Below are 18,603 nucleotides of genomic sequence, written 5' to 3' on the forward strand. Positions count from 1 at the left end.
TCGATGTGTGCGGTCTGCTGTGTCTCTGTCCCTGTCTGTCTGTCTGTCTGCCTGTCTGTGTCTGTGTTTCTTGCTTCAAAGTCTAACAGTGAATCCCTCGGTTTCCAAACCCTCGGCTCCCCAACCCTAAACATAAACCTAACCCTAACCCTCACCGTAACCCTCACCCTAACCCTAACCCGAACCCAAACCCGAACCCAAACCCGAACCCGAACCCTGAACCCCTAACCCGAACGCCAACCCGAACCCCAACACTCACCCTCACCCTCACCCCCACCCCGACCCCGACCCTAACGCTGACCCTGACCCTGACCCTGACCCTGACCCTGACCCTGACCCTAACCAAGAGGTGGGCGTGAGGAGAGAATTACAATTATATCTTTCCCAAACATGGAAGGGTCTCTCTAGGAAGTGGGAAGTTACATTTAAAAACCTGAGATAAAAACTGGTATTCAAGCAAGGAAGTATACTTCAGTTGATAATGAAAATGCTCTCTGTGTACTGATTTGCTACATAAAGAAACTTGAAGTCACTTTGACCCTAACCCTAACCCTTTAAGAGACAGTAATAAATATATTATCCCTTGTGAGTTTACAGGAAGGTAGCTTTTTAAATGTGAAGTATCCTCACTAATGTATTTAGTGAGTTTGGCTTTTTTGTCTTTTTTTCATTTTTTCCCTGGAGAACATGTAGAATACAATTCAACTGTGATATTTACAACTGTGCTCAATGAAATGAAAGCAGTACCTTTGTGCTGGTATGTAACTAGAGGTTCTACAATTTGGGGATGTAGCTTGACACAGGCTGGGAACCGAGGGGAATTACGGCCAGCAGGCCCTGCAGCAGGGATAGGGCTAGACAGGTGAATGGCATCTGGGGTCCAGGACCACCAAAGTCAGTTGGGTCATTGCAGAAAGAGCCTATGAGGCTGTCGTTGTCTCAGATAAGTCCCCAGGGGGCCCAAACAGATGCAGGGATCTTCAAGATGTATCTACCAGCCCTGGGTTAGGGGGCAGCTCTCTGGCTCAGGTAGTTGGACTTCTTTCTTTCTTTTGTCTTTTTTCTTTTTCTTTTTCCTTTTTGTCTTTTTGAGACAGGGTTTCAGTATGCAGTTCAGGCTGGTCTTGAGCTCTCCTTGTAGCCCAGGCTGGTCTTGACTGATCCTTCTCCCTCAGCATCCCAAGTGCTCGGATTACAAGCCTGCACCACCACTTCCAGCTACATAGCTGGACTTCTTTTTTTGTTTGCTTTTTTTGGTACCGGAAATCGAACTCATAGCCTTGCGCTTTCCGGCAGGTGCTGTGCCACTAAGCTACATCCCCGGCGGTAGATGGACTTCTGCAAGTGATGCAGTGATGCCTGTCCTTCCTGAGCTTCTGCAGGCATCCTTCTGCAGCCCAAGTGTGTGAGGAGATGCTCTCTGCATGTGCCTAGCCTGGCATCCCCGCCCTCAAGGCAGCACAGGGAAGGGTGCTTCTCTGGTACTCAAGCACACAGCCCCTGCAACTCCTGTGAAGGCATTTCAGTAAAATTCTAATGTACCAAAAGGCACCTCTCACAGTTCTCAAAACCTGTTATTTGATACGCTGTTTCAATGCGTAGAATTCTGGGCAGGCTGGTTTTTTTGTTTTGTTTTGTTTTGTTTTGTTTTGTTTTTTGATGGTTGTCAGGTCTCAGAATTAGACCCCCGCCCAGCTAGGAGAAAAACTCCCCAAGCACATCTGTTACTCACCCATGTGGGATCTCTGCGTTCAACAGGAAGCTGGCAGCTGTCCCACACACCTCAACCTGCAGAGAGCTGATTCCACAAAAAAACCACAAGAGATATGTCGAGCCTGCCAGCACCCCCTGTACCCAACACTGCCCTGTCAATCACCTAGCCCTAGACCCCCTACTCAGAGACCCAGAATTTTGTTCCTCCCAGCGATGCCCACCTCCCTTACATAAACTCCCTATAAAACATGCTCTCGCCCCTTCCTTGGGGCCTATGGTCTTTCACCCTTGGTCTGGCCACACCCAGTCTGCAATAAAATCCTTACATGTTACTTAAACTCTACCTGTCTCAGTGGTCTCACTTGTGCCTCAGTTTACCCCAATAGTGGCTCAATCGATGCATCCTTTTTGTCTCTTTTTCTGTAACTACGTCCTTATGGCCTTCTGCAGCCCTTAAGAAAATACTTAGGAAACTGATCTTTTATTTTTTCTTCCTCCATGATGACAATAATTTGTCAGGGAAAAGTAAGAAAGCATTTTAAAACTGGTCTGGGGCTGGGGATATAGCTTGGCGGCATAAGCGCCTCCCTGGCAAGCACAAGATCCTGAGTTTGATTCCTGGTACAAAAAAAAAAAAAAATCCTGGTCTAATCCAACATTTCTTTTACTGATTTGTTAAAGTATAACGTATTCGTTCTTCATGGATTTAGCATGCCGTTCCTGAAAATGGGGTCATTTGTGTGCTCAGAATGTTCGTCAGTGTTCTATGGAAAAACCAGTCTCCCGAAGCTAGAAAACATGAATACAGCCAGGGATAGGACAATCCGTAATGGACAGAGGGTTAGCTCTATGACGGGTCAATACTCGTGAATGAGTCAGCAGGCTTTCAAGTCATGATTTTCGCACTATCTTAATCTATTTATTTTTCAGCCAACAGGGGCAGCTGAGGAAAGTCAGAAGTAAACTGCTTAAATTCAATTATTGTTAGACGAGGTGATGTTGACATTGCGGGAAAGAGACTTGTCTAGAAGTTCGTGGATTACAATCCACCTTTCGAGCTCTTGCCGCGCAAGCAGTTTATTTCCCTACCCACTCTTCGCTCAGGGGGAGGGCAATGAGGCAGGAGCCAATTAGCGATAAAGAGGCGGGTTGTATGAATTGTCCAATCAGAATGGGCCAAGGTAGGCGGGTTCTTCCGGTGTCATGGCGCTAAAGTGCAGTACTGAGCACGTTGCTCTGAGACCCCAAGGTTGCTGGGCCACCTTCTCTGACTTCTACTGACTGCAGGCTGCAGGGGAAGGGCTCCGCTAGACCTTGAAGCTACGCAATGGTGATGTTGTGGGAGGAAACCAGGGATGGGATGGAAACGGGAGGAGGTCTGAAAGGAAGTGGCCAGAGCCCGCTGCAGAGAACCACAGCCTCCTTGCTTAGCTCCAGACCCTGAGGATCTCCTGGTCTTTGTTACTTTCGTCCCTTTTTCCCTGTGCTGGGTCAGGGTTACTTCTGGGTTCTGTGCACCCTGTCCCCACTGTGATACCCCTAGCCCTCAGTGCTGTCTTGGGTCGCCCGAGGCACAGCCTTATCTACACCCATGTGGGGAGAGCGCGCGGGAGGGGCTGTTGGAGAGACACTGCTTCAGGTATGGGTTGGACCTGGGTGCGGTTGTGAAATTCTAGGTCCTTGGTCTCATTCCTTTTAGTACCAGAACTGGAGGTTCTGACAGTTATAAATGTTTGTGATGCAGGGTCTCATACACATATATTCACAGTGAATCCTAAATTTCCAATATTTCTTCATGTTACCAAAGTCATAGTAAGTGTTGATATGGGCTATGAGAATTGAAAGAAAGGTTTAATATTGAGAGTGCTGTGACTCAGGGCCAGAGTGCCTGCCAAATATGCAGTGAAATCCTGCCTTTCATACTCAGCAACCCCCAAAGTTATCACCTTAATCGTTTATGTCAGATCCCTACTCATAACGATAAAGAACAGAGCTCGTGGTCTCACAACATTGGGGAATGAGACCATGAACCAAAAAGAGAATGTTGGAGAATTTTTATTGGAAATAGAAATAGCTCCCTGTCTCCTTGGAAGCATCCTGAGTGGCCATGTGGCTGCTCAGCCCACAGCTAATTATAGATAATCAGAGCACAGTAATTGCTCAGTTGTTTAATGACCGCCTATCACAGGTGACTGTTTTTAAAATAACCATTTGGAACTCAGGCTCTTAAACACTTTTTTTACCATGCAAGTCTTATAGAAAACTGGGACTTTAGAAAAAACTGGTTATTTTGCACTTTCAATTCCTGGAAACTCAGGAGCTTAGAGGGGAGTGGCTGCGACTCCCTGTATTAGAGAGGGACTGCATTCCATGTTGCCAGAGGAAGTTCATTCTGGGTCCTCTGTCTGCAGTTCACTGTTTTTATTTTAATTATTAGTATAGTTTATTTCCCAACTCTTATCTCAGGCTATTTTCCCTAAGTAGGGAAACTAAATAAAGGTAACTAAATAAAATATTCGAGGGATTCCCAGAGAGTTTAGAATGCTGAGAAAAATGGAGGGAAGGGAAGGGGTTCTTGCTAAAGACAACTTTCTGAAAGGGCTGCCTGTTAAACACAAATTGAGAAACACATCGAATTAGGGTATTTACATGGACATGTCCATGTGGTATTGATAGTAGTGGAAGGAGAAAGGGGGCTCTCATCTCTGAAATCATTGCTTTGGTTTTTGGAATGTTTCCACATGTTGTTTTAAATTTGAAATGTTGATTGAAATGAACTTTGTATGAAACAAGCACTGAAGTAGAGGTAAATCCGCATAGTTAAGGTGTACAGGCACATGAAGGAATAGGAATAAAAAGGTGTTTTTGGTTTTTTTTTTTATTAATAGGGAGGAGCAAAGGAGAGTAAAAAGGAAATGGGAGAGCAGGGCTTGTTTGAGGAAGGTGAAATCAGCAATTGCAACTGCGAACTCTTCTGCTGAGGTCAAATTGTTGTGAGTGTGACAATAATTGAAGGGTTATGTGCTGCCTTGGCCGGAGAGTGTGTTAGAGGTCACAGGCCTAAACGTAAGAGGTGAACTTAGTAACAGGCACTATACATATGTCTTATGTCTTCTCTTACTACTGATCAGTTCACCTAATTGTTTCTGAGGCAAATTTAGAAATTAGCGAACTGGTCTTGTTGGTTTAAAAATATGGTGGGCATCATCACTGAAGAAGAATGGGAAGGATTTTCTCTCAGATATGAAAGGTTTCAAGGTGTGTTTGAGTTTTTTATTGTACCAGGACTAAACTCAAGTTTCCCCCATGCCGCACCCAACCCCACCCAACCTCATATTTTAAAAAGTGTTTTTGAGACTTGGTCTTACTAAGTTGCCCAGGCTAGGGAGAACTTTTGATACTGTTTCCAGCTCCTTGATTATTGAGGTCAAAGGCATGTGGCATTTTGCCAGTTCAAGATTGGGGTTCTGAAAAAAAAAAAGATTGGGGTTCTGTAAACATGGTGATTTACCAAGATTTAAGTGGTTGATTAAACATCAGTGAGACATTGCTGGGATGCACCTCCAGTCCAACTCATCTAAAATGAATGAGGCACTAAGTTAAATCTTTAGAACTGAAGCAAAAAAAAAGTAGTGGAAATCTTTCACTTTTATAATTTATTTACTTTCCTCAGTACTTGTTATGATTGTGGACAGCAGTCATGAGTCACTGCTCTGTCAGCAACTTGTCACAAAGGGTGAACAGCCAGTGATTTACAGTGTACTCTATTTCATGAAGTTCATGAGATAGTATTTTAATATGAATTTTGAACTGTGTTGAATATATTTCCCCAAACATAAATCAAGGCAAGTGTGTTGAGCAGGTTTAAAAGAGCCAAAGCTTGTTAGGGATGTTTCACTTATTGGGTATGTTTTGTGCATTTTTAAAACGTTTTGTTTTCAACTTCCTTTGTGTTGGTCATGATATTTTCCCTTTCAAACTCAAGTAGCATCTGTAGAGTCATTCCCTCAACTCTTCAAAAGTCCTTTGTAGAGCATGACATTTATCACATTGTCTCTTGTTTTGAACGCGGCATTAATTGGCTTCTACAGAGCAACTCAACCAGGAGATAGTTTGAGTGCTGTTTTGAAAAAGGAAGACTACTCTGGGGTATTTTTTGGTTTGTATGTGGATTTGTTTGCTTTGTTTTGACTTTTTTGTTGTTGTTTTGGTATAATAAAGAAGTCCTCCATTCTGTTCATATTCTGGCTTATATTACCATGACAAGGGGACAGGATGGAAGTTTTCAGTGAAGACACAGAGCTAAGCAGTTTGAACACAACATCAAGCATGTGCAAACCTAAAGAGAAAGCACTCCATTCCTAGTTCTAATTTGTGCTGAGTCAGGGAACCTTTCTATCTGCTTTAACCTTGGGTGAGCAGCTGCTTTTCTATACTGGTTTTTGGTTGTTCACTCCTATAATCTTCCTCTTCTATCACCTTAGTGGGCTGAAGGGAGGTGTGTTCAGCACTTTTGCTTCCAAGACCTTTTCCTACTTATAGTGATGTGTATCTCTCTGGGGAAAGAGATGACTATGAGCTTTGTTTATGTGTTCCTTAAGTGACAAGAGACTGCCATCCGTAAAGTGCCCCTAAGTGTCTCCTGAACTCCTCAAACTCTGGGGACAGAATTTCCATGTTGGCATCCTGAGGAAACCCAATGAAATGGCTTATGGAGCAAGGCACAGTTGAGATGAGGCACAGAGTTTCAGTTTAAGGCACCCCTTAGTCTGTCCTCTATGTCTTTCAGTTGATGTCATCACAGAGCATCAAGCAGTGGAGCCTATTCTGGGTTTTCATGTCAGTGACATCTGAAAAATAGTGCAGGTAGTGGGGACAAGGGGAGAGTATGCAAGGATGGAGTACTTTGGGTAGTGTCATTCTTTCTGCTTGGTTTTGTGGTGTAGAGAATTGTGGCAGCACTTATAGTCTTTGTTTGCCCATTCGGGGTACCTTGTCATTTAGGAGCTTATATGTCCATACTGTACCTACTAAGTTGGTAGTTTTCAGGCACTATTGATTGGGCACATCAAAAAACATATAAATGTATTGCAACTTTTTAATTTTATTTCATTTTATTTTATTTTTCTTCCGGGACTGGGAATCAAACTCACGACCTTGCGCTTGCCAGGCAGGCGCTGTGCCGCTGAGCTAAATCCCCAGCCACAACTTTTTTATTTTAAAGAGACAAAAATAACTACAACAGAGTGTAAAAACAGGCTAATAAGAGAGTAACAATTATTAATACATTGTGTATTGTTATCTTCATAGTAGTTACTCAGAGTACAAGATAGAAGCATAAAGTAGCGTCCAAACAATACTAGCACAAATCTCTCTTTTCAGTGAACTAAGAGAAACTACCTGTGTAACTATCTTAACTATCTTGTGTATATATAACTTTTTCTGTTAAAATCATGAGTAGAGCATGAGCAAGATTTAAAGCATGGGCAGAGGTAAAGGATGTTGATCAATGTCACATAACACACAGGACAGCCCATAAAAGAATGAAGTGTTGGACCCAAATATCACTGGTGCTCTGCTTAACAACCCTGTTGCAGCTGTGTCTTCTTTCCCCACCTGTGACCCTGCTCATCACTTCTGGGTTATACATCATAACTTCATGTACATTATTTATGCTGGCTCTAGACCCTAGAAACTGATGAGTATTATACACGTGCTGTACCACTGAGCTACACATCAATCTCATGTACATATATGTTTAGTGTGTCCAATGGGAGTATGTTAGTTCATCCTGTCCTTTACTTGATTAACAAAATTTTATTTTCCAGATGTATTCACACTGCTGTGCTTGTAACTCCTGAGAAGTCTCCACTATGTCCAGAACACCTTAATTGGCTTTCCATGGTTATAGGAAAGCAGGCTTGTCTAGTTCTATCACTGGTGTAAATGCTACAAGGCACATTCATTTGCTGCGCTAGAAGCAGATTTGAGAAAATGCCATAGATGCTCAGGGCTCAGGAGCCTGCTTGCTCCTGCACAGAGGATGCATCCATTTCATTCTTTACGTACATCATCCACACTACCACCACCAGGGGGGCAATAGTTCCTATTTTTCATAGCCAACCCATGTTAGGCTTTTCCAATTTGATGAGTTTCATGGATTTATAGGGAAATTTAACTAAGTCTTTTCACATTTTTCTGTCTTTTATGCGTCTGTTTCATGTATTTTTTTCATTTCCTGTGTAAGCCCTTCTGTAAAACACCTTATTACATATTCTCCTATTTGTGATGAAGAATTCTTTTTGATAAAATCTTTTTGTTCTAGGTATTTCTTTGTCACTTGTAGAGAATCAACATTCCTTCTCATAATTTATCCATCTGTATGTTAATCTTGTTTTTTTGTTGTTGTTGTTTTGCTTTTTGTCTTTTTGAGACAGGGTCTCACTATGCAGTTCAAGCTGGCCTTGAGCTCACTTTGTAGCCCAGGCTGGTCTTGAACTCGGAATGATCCTCCTGTCTCAGCCTCCCAAGTGCTGGGATTTCAGGCATTCGCCACCATGCCCAGCCCCTGTATGTTAATCTCATAAAATATTTTCTTTCCTGAACAGAAACCCTAAATTACTTTTTGTGTCTTCAATGTCACTTTAACATTTATGGCTTTAGAGTTTTATTTGTGAAGATTTCCTTACTCCTAGGTTTTTCTGTTGCTGGTGGATTTTTTGGAATTCTGAAGCAAGGTCTCACTACATAGTTTAGGCTGGCCTGGAACTCACAGCAATTCTCCTGCCTCAGCCTCCAGAGTGTTCGGATTATAGGTGTGCACCATCATACCTGGCCTAGATTTCTTATTCAGTGCTTTTTTCGTATTTTGCTTTCATATTTTATATACTTTTTGAATCTACCTAGAATGCATATTTGAATGTTTATGATGCAAAAATAAGATTCACTTTGCATATAAAATGACCCATTTACCTCTATTAAGGAGTGATAGATCATATTTTACACTTGATTTATACTGCCAGCCTTGTCAAATCTCAGTTTGTTTAAAGCAAATGTATTTCTTTGTACTGCTTACACATTTAGTGTCTCTACAGGTTGGCTGAGCTTCAGGCTTAAGTGACTGTAACTGTATATCATTTTCCAAATAGTAGGAAAGGATATTGCTTCTTTACTTTTTTTGAGATTTGATAATTATGGCACTGTCCTTTGTTTTTTAGAAGGAATTCTGATAGATGTTTGTTAAATTTAGAGTTGTTTTATTGGTATTATAGATACAGTTGTATTGAGTATATAACTTAAAGAATTATTAACACATTGCATCATCAAATCTGAGTCTGTACATTCTCTTGACCTTCATATCATCTCCTCCAATTTCATTTGTATGTATTATTTTTCTCTTTGGAGATACAGACCTTTAAAATACTTGCTGACATGGTATATAATAATTTTTAATTGAGCATGAGATCACTTGATGGATTGTGAGGTCATTTCTAGGTGTCAATAATATTCTTGCTTTACAGTGATGAGTGAGGCAGCATTTTCCTTAAGAAAACAATTATATTGGCAAAGACTGAGTGAGGAATGAGATGGGGCATCTAAGTTGATTCCTTTCAAGGCATAGTTAAGAAGTACTTATAAAAATTTTAGGGGCTGGGGATTTAGCTCAGCGGCAAAAGCGCCTGCCTGGCAAGCGCAGGGTCCTGAGTTCGGTTCCTGGTACTGGAGAAAAACCAAAAAAAAAAAAAAAAACAATTAAAAAAAAATTTTAAAGAAGTTCAATCTTCTGCTTAAACATATTTTTGACAATGTAGTTTTTTCCCTAAAATGTTTATTATATGCACATGATATAGGGACATTCCTGCACTCTTGATTCTATTAATAGCAATTTTTTTTTGTATTTTGACTGATAATCAGATGAACACTGATTCTTAAACAACAGCTTTTTAGAATTCTCTGTAGATTTTGTGTGTACTAACTTTGAGATCAAAAATGCTTGAGAGCTATATTTACTTACAATTTGTGTACTGATTGTGTATCATGTAGCTTCATTTTTCAGTGAATATTGAAACTAGGAGATACACTATGACTTTTTCTAGTTGCTCTTGGCTTTGGGAACATAGCTTCTCTGTTACTGTTTTCAAATTTTATATCTTGATTCTTTCATCATTCATGCATAATGATCTTATCTTTAATTTCAATCCTTTTGTTGTTTATTGTCTGTCTTGCCTGTATGTCCTAGGGTAACACATGAATTTTTGTTCCATGTGACAGAAGAGTGGAAACAGTGAGTATCTTTGAGTCATTTCTGATTTTGAAGCAATGCATGTACCGAGGCTCCATTCATTATAACATTTGTTAGTTTTAGAATACTTGTATTTTATCAGTTTATTAATCACATTGTGGTGTTTTCCTACATTAAAAGCTTATAAGAAATAACAAAAATTGAGTTTCAGAAAATATTTCAAGATTCAAATAGTCATATCAGTTCTTTATTTGTTGTTTTCTTGATAGCATCATAGCTTCATGGTGCTGAGTCATCATTCGATCAGGTGAACAGACACAACTTCATTAACATATAGTCATGTGTCTCCTGGTGTGGGACTTAGATTGAGCCTGCATCATGCATGCTAGGGACCCATGCTTCCAATAAGCTACATGCAAAGATGAAAAACTATTTTCTGGTACACCTTTATATTTTGCTAGGTGAAGTTCTAGTACATTTGAAAGTCTGCATACATAGGTATAATATTTCCCTTCTCTTATAAACATGTCTGGGTTTACATAAAGATTGCATTACCCTGGTGACATAAGCTGTGGGAATTTCTTTCTCCTTTTTTGATTTCAAACATTTGGGAGACCATGCCCAGCTGAGTATACCATATTTATTATAATGTTCATATTTGTATATATTTGCTATACATAATACATACTTTCACCCTGAGAAATTGGTACATATACAGATGACATCTTAGTCAGTGTCTGAAAACTTCCAGTGAATCACTAGAAAATCCACTGGGAGATGAGTTTATGAAGGAAAAAAAATTTTTTTTATTCTCACTTGGGTTGCTTACCAACTTACTTCATTCTCCACTACCTGCCTCTTCTGTTGCCAAATTTGTAATTCTATACATTTCTGAGAATTTTTCCACCATCTCAAATTCATTAAATGACAATTATGTTCTGCTTCTTATTTCTTCATAATATCCTGTTTTATAAAAGTGTGATGGTTTATAGCTATAATGCTGGCATTTAGGGGGCTAAACAAGGAGATCAAGAGTTGATGGCCAGGATGGGTCACATAGTGAGACCCTTTCTCAGAAACAAATATATCCATTATCCTTACATTTGTTCTCATTTTCACAGTGTGTTTTCCTGGTGCCTCTTGTTAGTCCATCTTCTTTGTTTGTTTTTTGAGACAAGGCCTCACTGTGGATTCCAGGCTGGCCTTGAGCTATGTGTCCCAGGCTGGCCTCAAATTTGTGACAGTTCTCCTGCCTCAGCCTCTCAAGTTCTGGGATTACAGTTGTGTGCCACTACACGTGGCTGCTTTTCCAGTATATTTATTCGTGTATTATGAATTACTCATTTTGTTTCTGATAAAATGTTTTACTAAATATATTTCTTAAAAGCTATATATGTAACTGAAAGTGTTTTCTTCCAAACATTGACATTATTTGCTGAAATCATTACTTAATTCTATATATTTCTAAATTTATTTCATGAATTTCAGTTAAAAGTATTTGTTTTGCAGCTATGAATGGTAACTCATGCTTGAAATCCCAGCACTTCAGACAAAGATGCAGGAGGATCAGTACAAGTTAGAGGCCAGCCTGGGCTACCTAGTGAGTTCATTAACTACATAGGGAGACCCTGTCTAAATAATGAAAAACAGATATTTTGCATCAACACAACATGAGTAAAGTAATGATTAGTTTAGTGGAAAACTGCATGTTGGGTGTTACTGAGGTCCAGTATTCTATCCCTACAGTGAGAAATGAAAACCAATTGAAATTATGAAGTTATTCCTTCCCTATTACTTGTAGTACTTGTCTTACAATTACATGTTTTACTTTGTAATTGAAGGAAAATTTCTTATGTCCTAACAGAATTTTTTTTACATGTCTATTTTTGTGGAAAAACATTTATTTCTTATTTTACAGACTGTAAATACATCTAACACCATTTGCTGGAATTATTTTTTCTTCTTTTAGGAACATTTCTAAGTGCATTGGAATTTAACAGTTTTTAATTGCATTTCTAACAGATGGTAACTTTGCCATCAAAACCATCTACATATGTATATTGATAGAAGTAGTTCTATTTCTAGCTGAGTTGAAGATGTGTTGTTTACTACTTGAATTTCAGGGAAATTTTTAAGATATATGTAATGCTCTGCTAGTTTCATACCAATACAGTCTCCTGCTAAATCGCCTGCTCTGACCTTTAAATTGTGACTCCTTACATCAGTTTCCTAAGAAGCTGAGTTGGCAAGTGTATATAGCATTGTTCTCATCTCCCTTCGTTTGAATAGGAAATAAGATATCTGGATTGAATGCTAAATATACAGTTTTAAAATAAATCAGAATATTGAAGTAGTCAATGAAAACATGAATAGTCTTAGAGAATACATTATATTAAATACTCAGATCAAGTAAGTATTTCCTAGCACATGCTCACTATAAGAAGTACTATACCCGATCACACATACCTGTTTGCAGTGCTTGAAAAGCATGCCCTTTCTTACAGTCTGTGTCAACAAAACCCAGTTACTTGTTTAACTTTGGCTTAAGAACTTAATACACTGGTCTCACTTTTAGCTTTCACTACAGTGACTGTTAAGGCTCTTATAACTGAATAGAATGGAAAAAGACAGTGTAAGGCCTAGCAAGTTGGTCAGTAGCACAGAGTTATTAAGTTGCTATTTGTTCTGTGTCACAATTTAAGTTTTACCATTTTGTCTTTCTGTTTTGGATCTCAGCAAATACAACAGCCACGCTTGTTGAGAAACACTGAACCTTTTTTCGGGTTATTCTTTTTGGCCTCTTGCCTTTCCCCTGGCAGCTCCAGCCGGTTCTCTTCCTGCTATACTTCGTATGAACCTGTACATGCTGCCGGGGAATCGAGTGAATGCAGATGCTCACATCCATGTACCTTTTCTTTCTGCTTTTCTCATCTCCAAAATTGTGCTCAGTGTCATCATTAGTGGTGGTCAACCTGCTATGCCTCCACTTTTGTATTACTTGTGTATCCTGGACTCACCTGATGTTCTTCTTCTTTACCCTTTGCTGCACTCATATCTTGCTCATTGTTATTGGCTATGCCCACTATTTCTGTTTGCCTGTATATGTGTTACAATGTGCATATTAGCCTTTGTGACAGTGTTTAACTTGTGGCTTTATCCTGGGATGTGTTCAGTTATGGCAGTTGTGACAATACCAGATTTTTATGTTGTCTTCTGGGAGTCTCGTGTTATCCAAGATTTTCCCTGCCACATTTTCCCACATGAAGGGGCCCTGTACAGAGAAGAAATCTGCTTATCATGTGTGTGGTCACATAAGTTGTTTAGTCCTCACAGTCCTCTCCTGTGTCTTCACTTTATCTGCCATCTTCAGGGCCTCCTGTACTGTGGGATAGCAGGTTGCCTTCTCTATGGATGTAGTTTATCTCACTGTGTTTGGCAAGTTCTCATCCTTTGTCAGTTGTTTCCAGCCCAAGTTCTAATACCTCAGACAACACTCTGCAGAGTCTGACATAGAAGGTCAGCGATCCTGTCACTTTTATCCTTAGCGACAAGGATCAGAACAAGAAGGCCTGTCCTATCAAACCATCCTGTAGAAGTTTTGAGGCTTGGGATGTAGTAAGTAGATTCACACTGGCCTCCATGTTTCTTCCTTTTTTTTATCAATTTGTGTCCTCTATTTCCCATTCTTTTTCCCTACCATATTGTTTATTCTTTTTATTTCCTTTTCTCATTCCTTTTTTGCTTCCTTTTTTGGTGCCTTCCCTTTTTTATTCTTTCCACTATTTTTATTCCTTCTTGCTTCAATTTATTGCTCATAACCCTTTTCTCATTTGCCTCTTTCTCAAATCTCCCCCTCTTTCCTGCCTTTCTCCATTCATTATTATCAGTTGCACTGCAAATAGTTCTCTAAATTCATTCTTTCTCTTCTCTCCTTTCTTTCTTGGGGTGTACTGGGAATCAAACACAGGACCTCATATTTGCCAGACAGGTGCTGCACCACTGAGCTTAATTTCCAGCCCCTGTATATTTAAGTAGAAATTTTCTTTTATGCCAGTTCCATTAAGATAATTAGTTATTATTTGATTCATTCACTTCAAAATATACAGTCAACAACCTAGTCCACTTAGAATATTTTATTTTACTCTTAAAGGAAATTGGTCTCCTTATTTCTCCTATTTCCCCAAGCCATATGAACTGCTAACCTACTGTGTACTCTACATATTCTAATATTCTGACTCTACATAATTTAATATTCAATTTTTGTATAAGGGGATAATTATACATACCATTTTTGTATATATAATTACCATTATATATACCATTTTTGTGTAAGAGGATAATTTTGTATAAGGGGATAATTCAACATTGTTTCTGTGTCTGTCTTTTTTGCATGACATTTCCAAGATGAATTTTTATTGTATCCTTTATCAGAAAATTATTTCTTTTAATGAATGAATAATATGGAAAACTTACATTTTTGGTTATTCATCAATTTGTGGACATTTCAATTGTTTCTACTTTTACCTTTCATGAACACTACGTTGTAAATGTGATTGTAAAGTGCATTTTAACCTGTTAACTGTGCCAAGTTAATATTTCATGTCAGCAAAAAGTGGAACAGAGGATTTAGAATGCAAGTTAAAAATGTATGAAGCAGAAAGGCTCCTGAGAGCAGAAGGGAGCATGAATGTGGGTTGAAACAAAAACTCTAGAGCTTCTATGCTATGATTCAGCACTACAGGTGTTCTGTTCGTAAAGTAAAGGGGAACCACTAATGTGAGACAGTGTAGGAGAGCCTGGGTGTTGTTGGCTTAACTGGATATCATGATTCTGTGAGACAAAGTAAATCACTTTCCTTTATAATATAGTGAGTCTGAACACTTATGCTTAAAAGAAGAAACAGAATGTGCATCAACTTCTTGTTGGCAGATGTTTGAATACATAGAGTATCTTGTTTTAATGCTAAGAGATTTATACTTTTAAAAATAGAGTTCAGTGCTGGTGAAGTAATTACTTGCAGAGTACTTGCTAGCATATGCGAAGATCTGAGTTCAACATCATTATCACAAAAATTTAGAAGGAAAATAAAAAGAATTGAATTGAATCATTAGTGAAATGGGATCAGAATCTAGAATGGAGATCTGCATGCCCATGTACATTGATGAACTAATTCTCAATAGGTCTGGTGTGAAAACAACATACATCCATTCCAACAGATCTGTTAGTGAGCTTTCATTTGCTATAAAGAAATAGCTGGCACTGAAAAAACATAGTTGACACTTTAAAATGAGAGTAGATTATTGTGGCTCAATTATGGAGGATTTAGTCCTTAGTCAAACTCTTTCATTGCCTGTAGTCTTGTAGCAAGTCAGAAACATCATTACAAAGGGGCATAGTGAGGAACTTTGGCCACCCTCATTTCGCCCAGGAGGAAGGGAGAGAGGGAGAGAGAGAAAGAGATATAGGTAAGGAGGAATGAAATGTATCATTCTAGTGCATTCTTCTAATGATCTTGTTTCTCTAAAACACATCAGTTAGTTAAACTCCTGAAGAGGTCAAAATTTTCCTGTTACTCCACACCTCAAAATAACCAATTACCTTGTAGCAAAGCCTACAGAACATGGTACTAGAAAACATCTCTGAAAAGTAATTGTTTCCTAAGGAGTCCTCAATACTAGTAATAAAGTTGTCTACCATAGGCAGTTTACAAGCATCAGAGCAGAAAATAAAATAAAATGATAAGATACAGAAGCAAGGTGCAACCCCATATGTCCAGCTGGCATAGGGAAAACCCAGGGTGCAGTGTGATGGAACAAACTAAAAGCCACTCACCTGAACTCTGAAATGGTGACAGTTTAACTAGTAAAGCATATGAATGAGGCTCTAGAAGAAATCATCAAATAATTTCTCAGATAACTTAAGAGATGATGATGATAATGAAAGGCATGGTTAGTGAATCCAAAGAAGATAAAGATTAAAAAATAGAGCACCTTAAAAAAATGGTGGACATCATGAATGCGCAATATAGGGAAGAAATGGAATCCAAAAACAGATTCAGTCAGTTATCCAGGAGATTAAAAATTGTATGGAAAGTGTATGCAGCAGAATGAACCAGTGTGAGGAATATCATATTAGAAACATAAGATTGTGGTTAGTAACCATAAAAAGAAAGAATTTTTAATAAGATTTTTTAATAATAGCAAGGAACTATGAAAAATCAACCCAGCAGTTGCTAGATGATGCAAAGCAATAACAAGATTGGTCAGAATCAATTAAAAATCAGGAGATAGCACAAAGTATATAAAAAATTTGTTCACTGAAGTCATGGCAGAAAGCTTCCCAAGCATAGAAAAAGAATTTCACATACAGATAAGTGAGGCATATAAAACTCCAGTTAGCCATGATCACCCCAAAAAGTCTACACTAAGGCATATAATAGTCAAGATTCCAGGAGTTCTACACAAGAACAGAATATTAAAAGCTGTTAGAAAAAAGAAACAAGTCACTTATAAAAGAAAGCCCATCAGAATCACAGCAAACTTCACAACACAACCCCTTAAGTCAAGGAGAACTTGAAGTATTTCATGCCATAAAAGAAAACAATGTCCACCCCACATTAATGTGCTCCACAAACTATCTTTCAAAATTTATGGAGAAATAAGATACTTCCATAACAAAGAGTACATGAAGAAATTCTTGACCACCAAACCAGCACTTCAAAATATTTTGAAGAGTATCCTAGAAAGAGGTGACACAGCTAACAACTCCATGAACCCAAGTAGAGTGAATCCACAAGGCAAGGCAAGCAATTAAACAGGGGAAAAGGAACCAAGAAGAGGAAAATAATATGACAAGGATAATTCCATACATATCAGAACCATCAATGTAAATGGACTCAATTCATCAATCAAAAGAAACACGCTGGCAGAATGGATCAAGAAACAAGATCCAAAAAATAGGCTGCCTACAATAAACACATTTAACTCGAAAAGAAATTTATAGGCTGAAAGTCAAAAGAGGGAAAACAATACTCTGTGTTATAGGGACCTGGGGAAAAGATGTAGCATTCTATTTGCTGAAAAAGAGGATTTCAAGCCAAAAGTGATCAACAGACATAAAGTCACTACATACTTTTTTTTTTCTTTTAGACAGGGTCTTGCTATATAGTCCAGACTGGCCTTGAACTCACTTATGTAGCCTAGGCTGTCCTCGAACTCATGCTGATCCTTCTGCCTCGGCCTCCCATAGGCGTGTGCCACTATGCCTGGCCTTACTGCATACTTCTTAGTGAACAATTAAAAATGAAGAGGTAACAGTCATAAATATATATGCAACAAATACCAGCACATGATACTTAATTATCACAAATAGATCAACAAGACAAAAAAATCAACAAAAAAATGTCAGAACTGAATCAAACCTTTGAGCAAATGGACTTAGAAAAGATCTATTGCCACTACTCCTCAAACTCTTTAATAAAACTGAAAGGGGAGCAATACTCCCAAACTCATTCCAAGAAGCAAGAATCATCCTGATACCAAAACCAGACAAGGATCTAATCAGAAAAGAATGCTACAGGTCAATCTCCTTAATGAACATAGATGCAAAAATCCTGAATAAGATATTGGCAATGAAAATGCAGCAAACCAACAAGAAGATTTACAGCTGTGCATGGTGGTATGCCCAGGTACTCCCAGCGTTCAGGAGGCTGAGGCAGGTGGAATGCTGGAATTGTGAGGACAGCAGGGGCTAAGTAGTGAGTTCAAGATCAGCCTGAACCATAGCGAGACCCTATGTCCAAGAGCAAAACAACAACAAATAACATTGTACACCATGACCTAGTAAAATTCATCCCTGGGATTCAGGGATGATTCAACCTATTCAACTCAGTAAATATCGTACACTATATTAATAGAATTGAGGACAAAAACCACATGATCATCTCAATAGATGCATGAAAAAACTGTTATACAAACTCAAAAATCCATTCTTGGGAAAAAAAAAAATACAGAAAAGTGGAATATATGGTTTTTATCTCTACTTGTTAAAGCCAGGGTCTTCTATATTGAGTATCATGTCATTTGAAAGTAATGATAATTTCAGTTGTTTGTTTCCTCTATGTAGCCCTTTTTTTTCTATCTCTTGCCTGGTTCCTCTGGCTAATGTTTGGAATACTGTGTTCAATAAAAGTGGTGATAGAGGCTGTCCTTGTCCTGTTGCTGATTTTAGAGTGAGTACTTTTAATGTTTCCCCATTCAATGTAATATTTACCATTTGCTTGTCATAAATAGCTTTTTAAAAATTCAAGTATGGTTTTCTTATACCTATTTCCTTCAGGGTACTTATAAGAGGTGTCAGATTGTGTTGAAAGATTTTTCTGCATCTATTTATGATCATGTGGTTTTGACCTTGCTTCTGTTTATGTATGTTTATATATTGATTTGTATATATTAAACCACAGTTGAATCTCTGAGATGAAACTTATTTGGTCATGATGTACGATCTTTTTTACTTTTCTTTCTTTTTTTTTATTTTTTATTTTAAAGAATAAAAGAAGGATAACATAATAATAGGGGGGACTTAGCAAATTACAGACAAAATGGTAGGAAATTATCAATGGTTATCGTTTTACATATTATTATCTACAA

The 18,603-nt window shown here is 38.5% G+C and overlaps 1 protein-coding gene across 1 annotated transcript in view; it reads left to right on the forward strand.

Moving 5' to 3' along the window:
- The first annotated feature begins 2,923 nt into the window (after window positions 1-2,923).
- Window positions 2,924-18,603, forward strand: part of LOC102025212 (zinc finger protein 709-like) — a 40,334-nt gene continuing 24,654 nt past the window's right edge. The window contains exon 1 of the mRNA XM_005375996.2: window positions 2,924-3,043. Within this exon, the coding sequence (XP_005376053.1) occupies window positions 3,041-3,043 (3 nt within the window). The 5' untranslated portion in view covers window positions 2,924-3,040. The remainder of the gene's footprint in view (window positions 3,044-18,603) is intronic.

The sequence above is a fragment of the Chinchilla lanigera genome, unplaced genomic scaffold (genome assembly GCF_000276665.1).
Source record: "Chinchilla lanigera isolate Chin_1 unplaced genomic scaffold, ChiLan1.0 scaffold00007, whole genome shotgun sequence".
Taxonomy (NCBI): domain Eukaryota; kingdom Metazoa; phylum Chordata; class Mammalia; order Rodentia; family Chinchillidae; genus Chinchilla; species Chinchilla lanigera.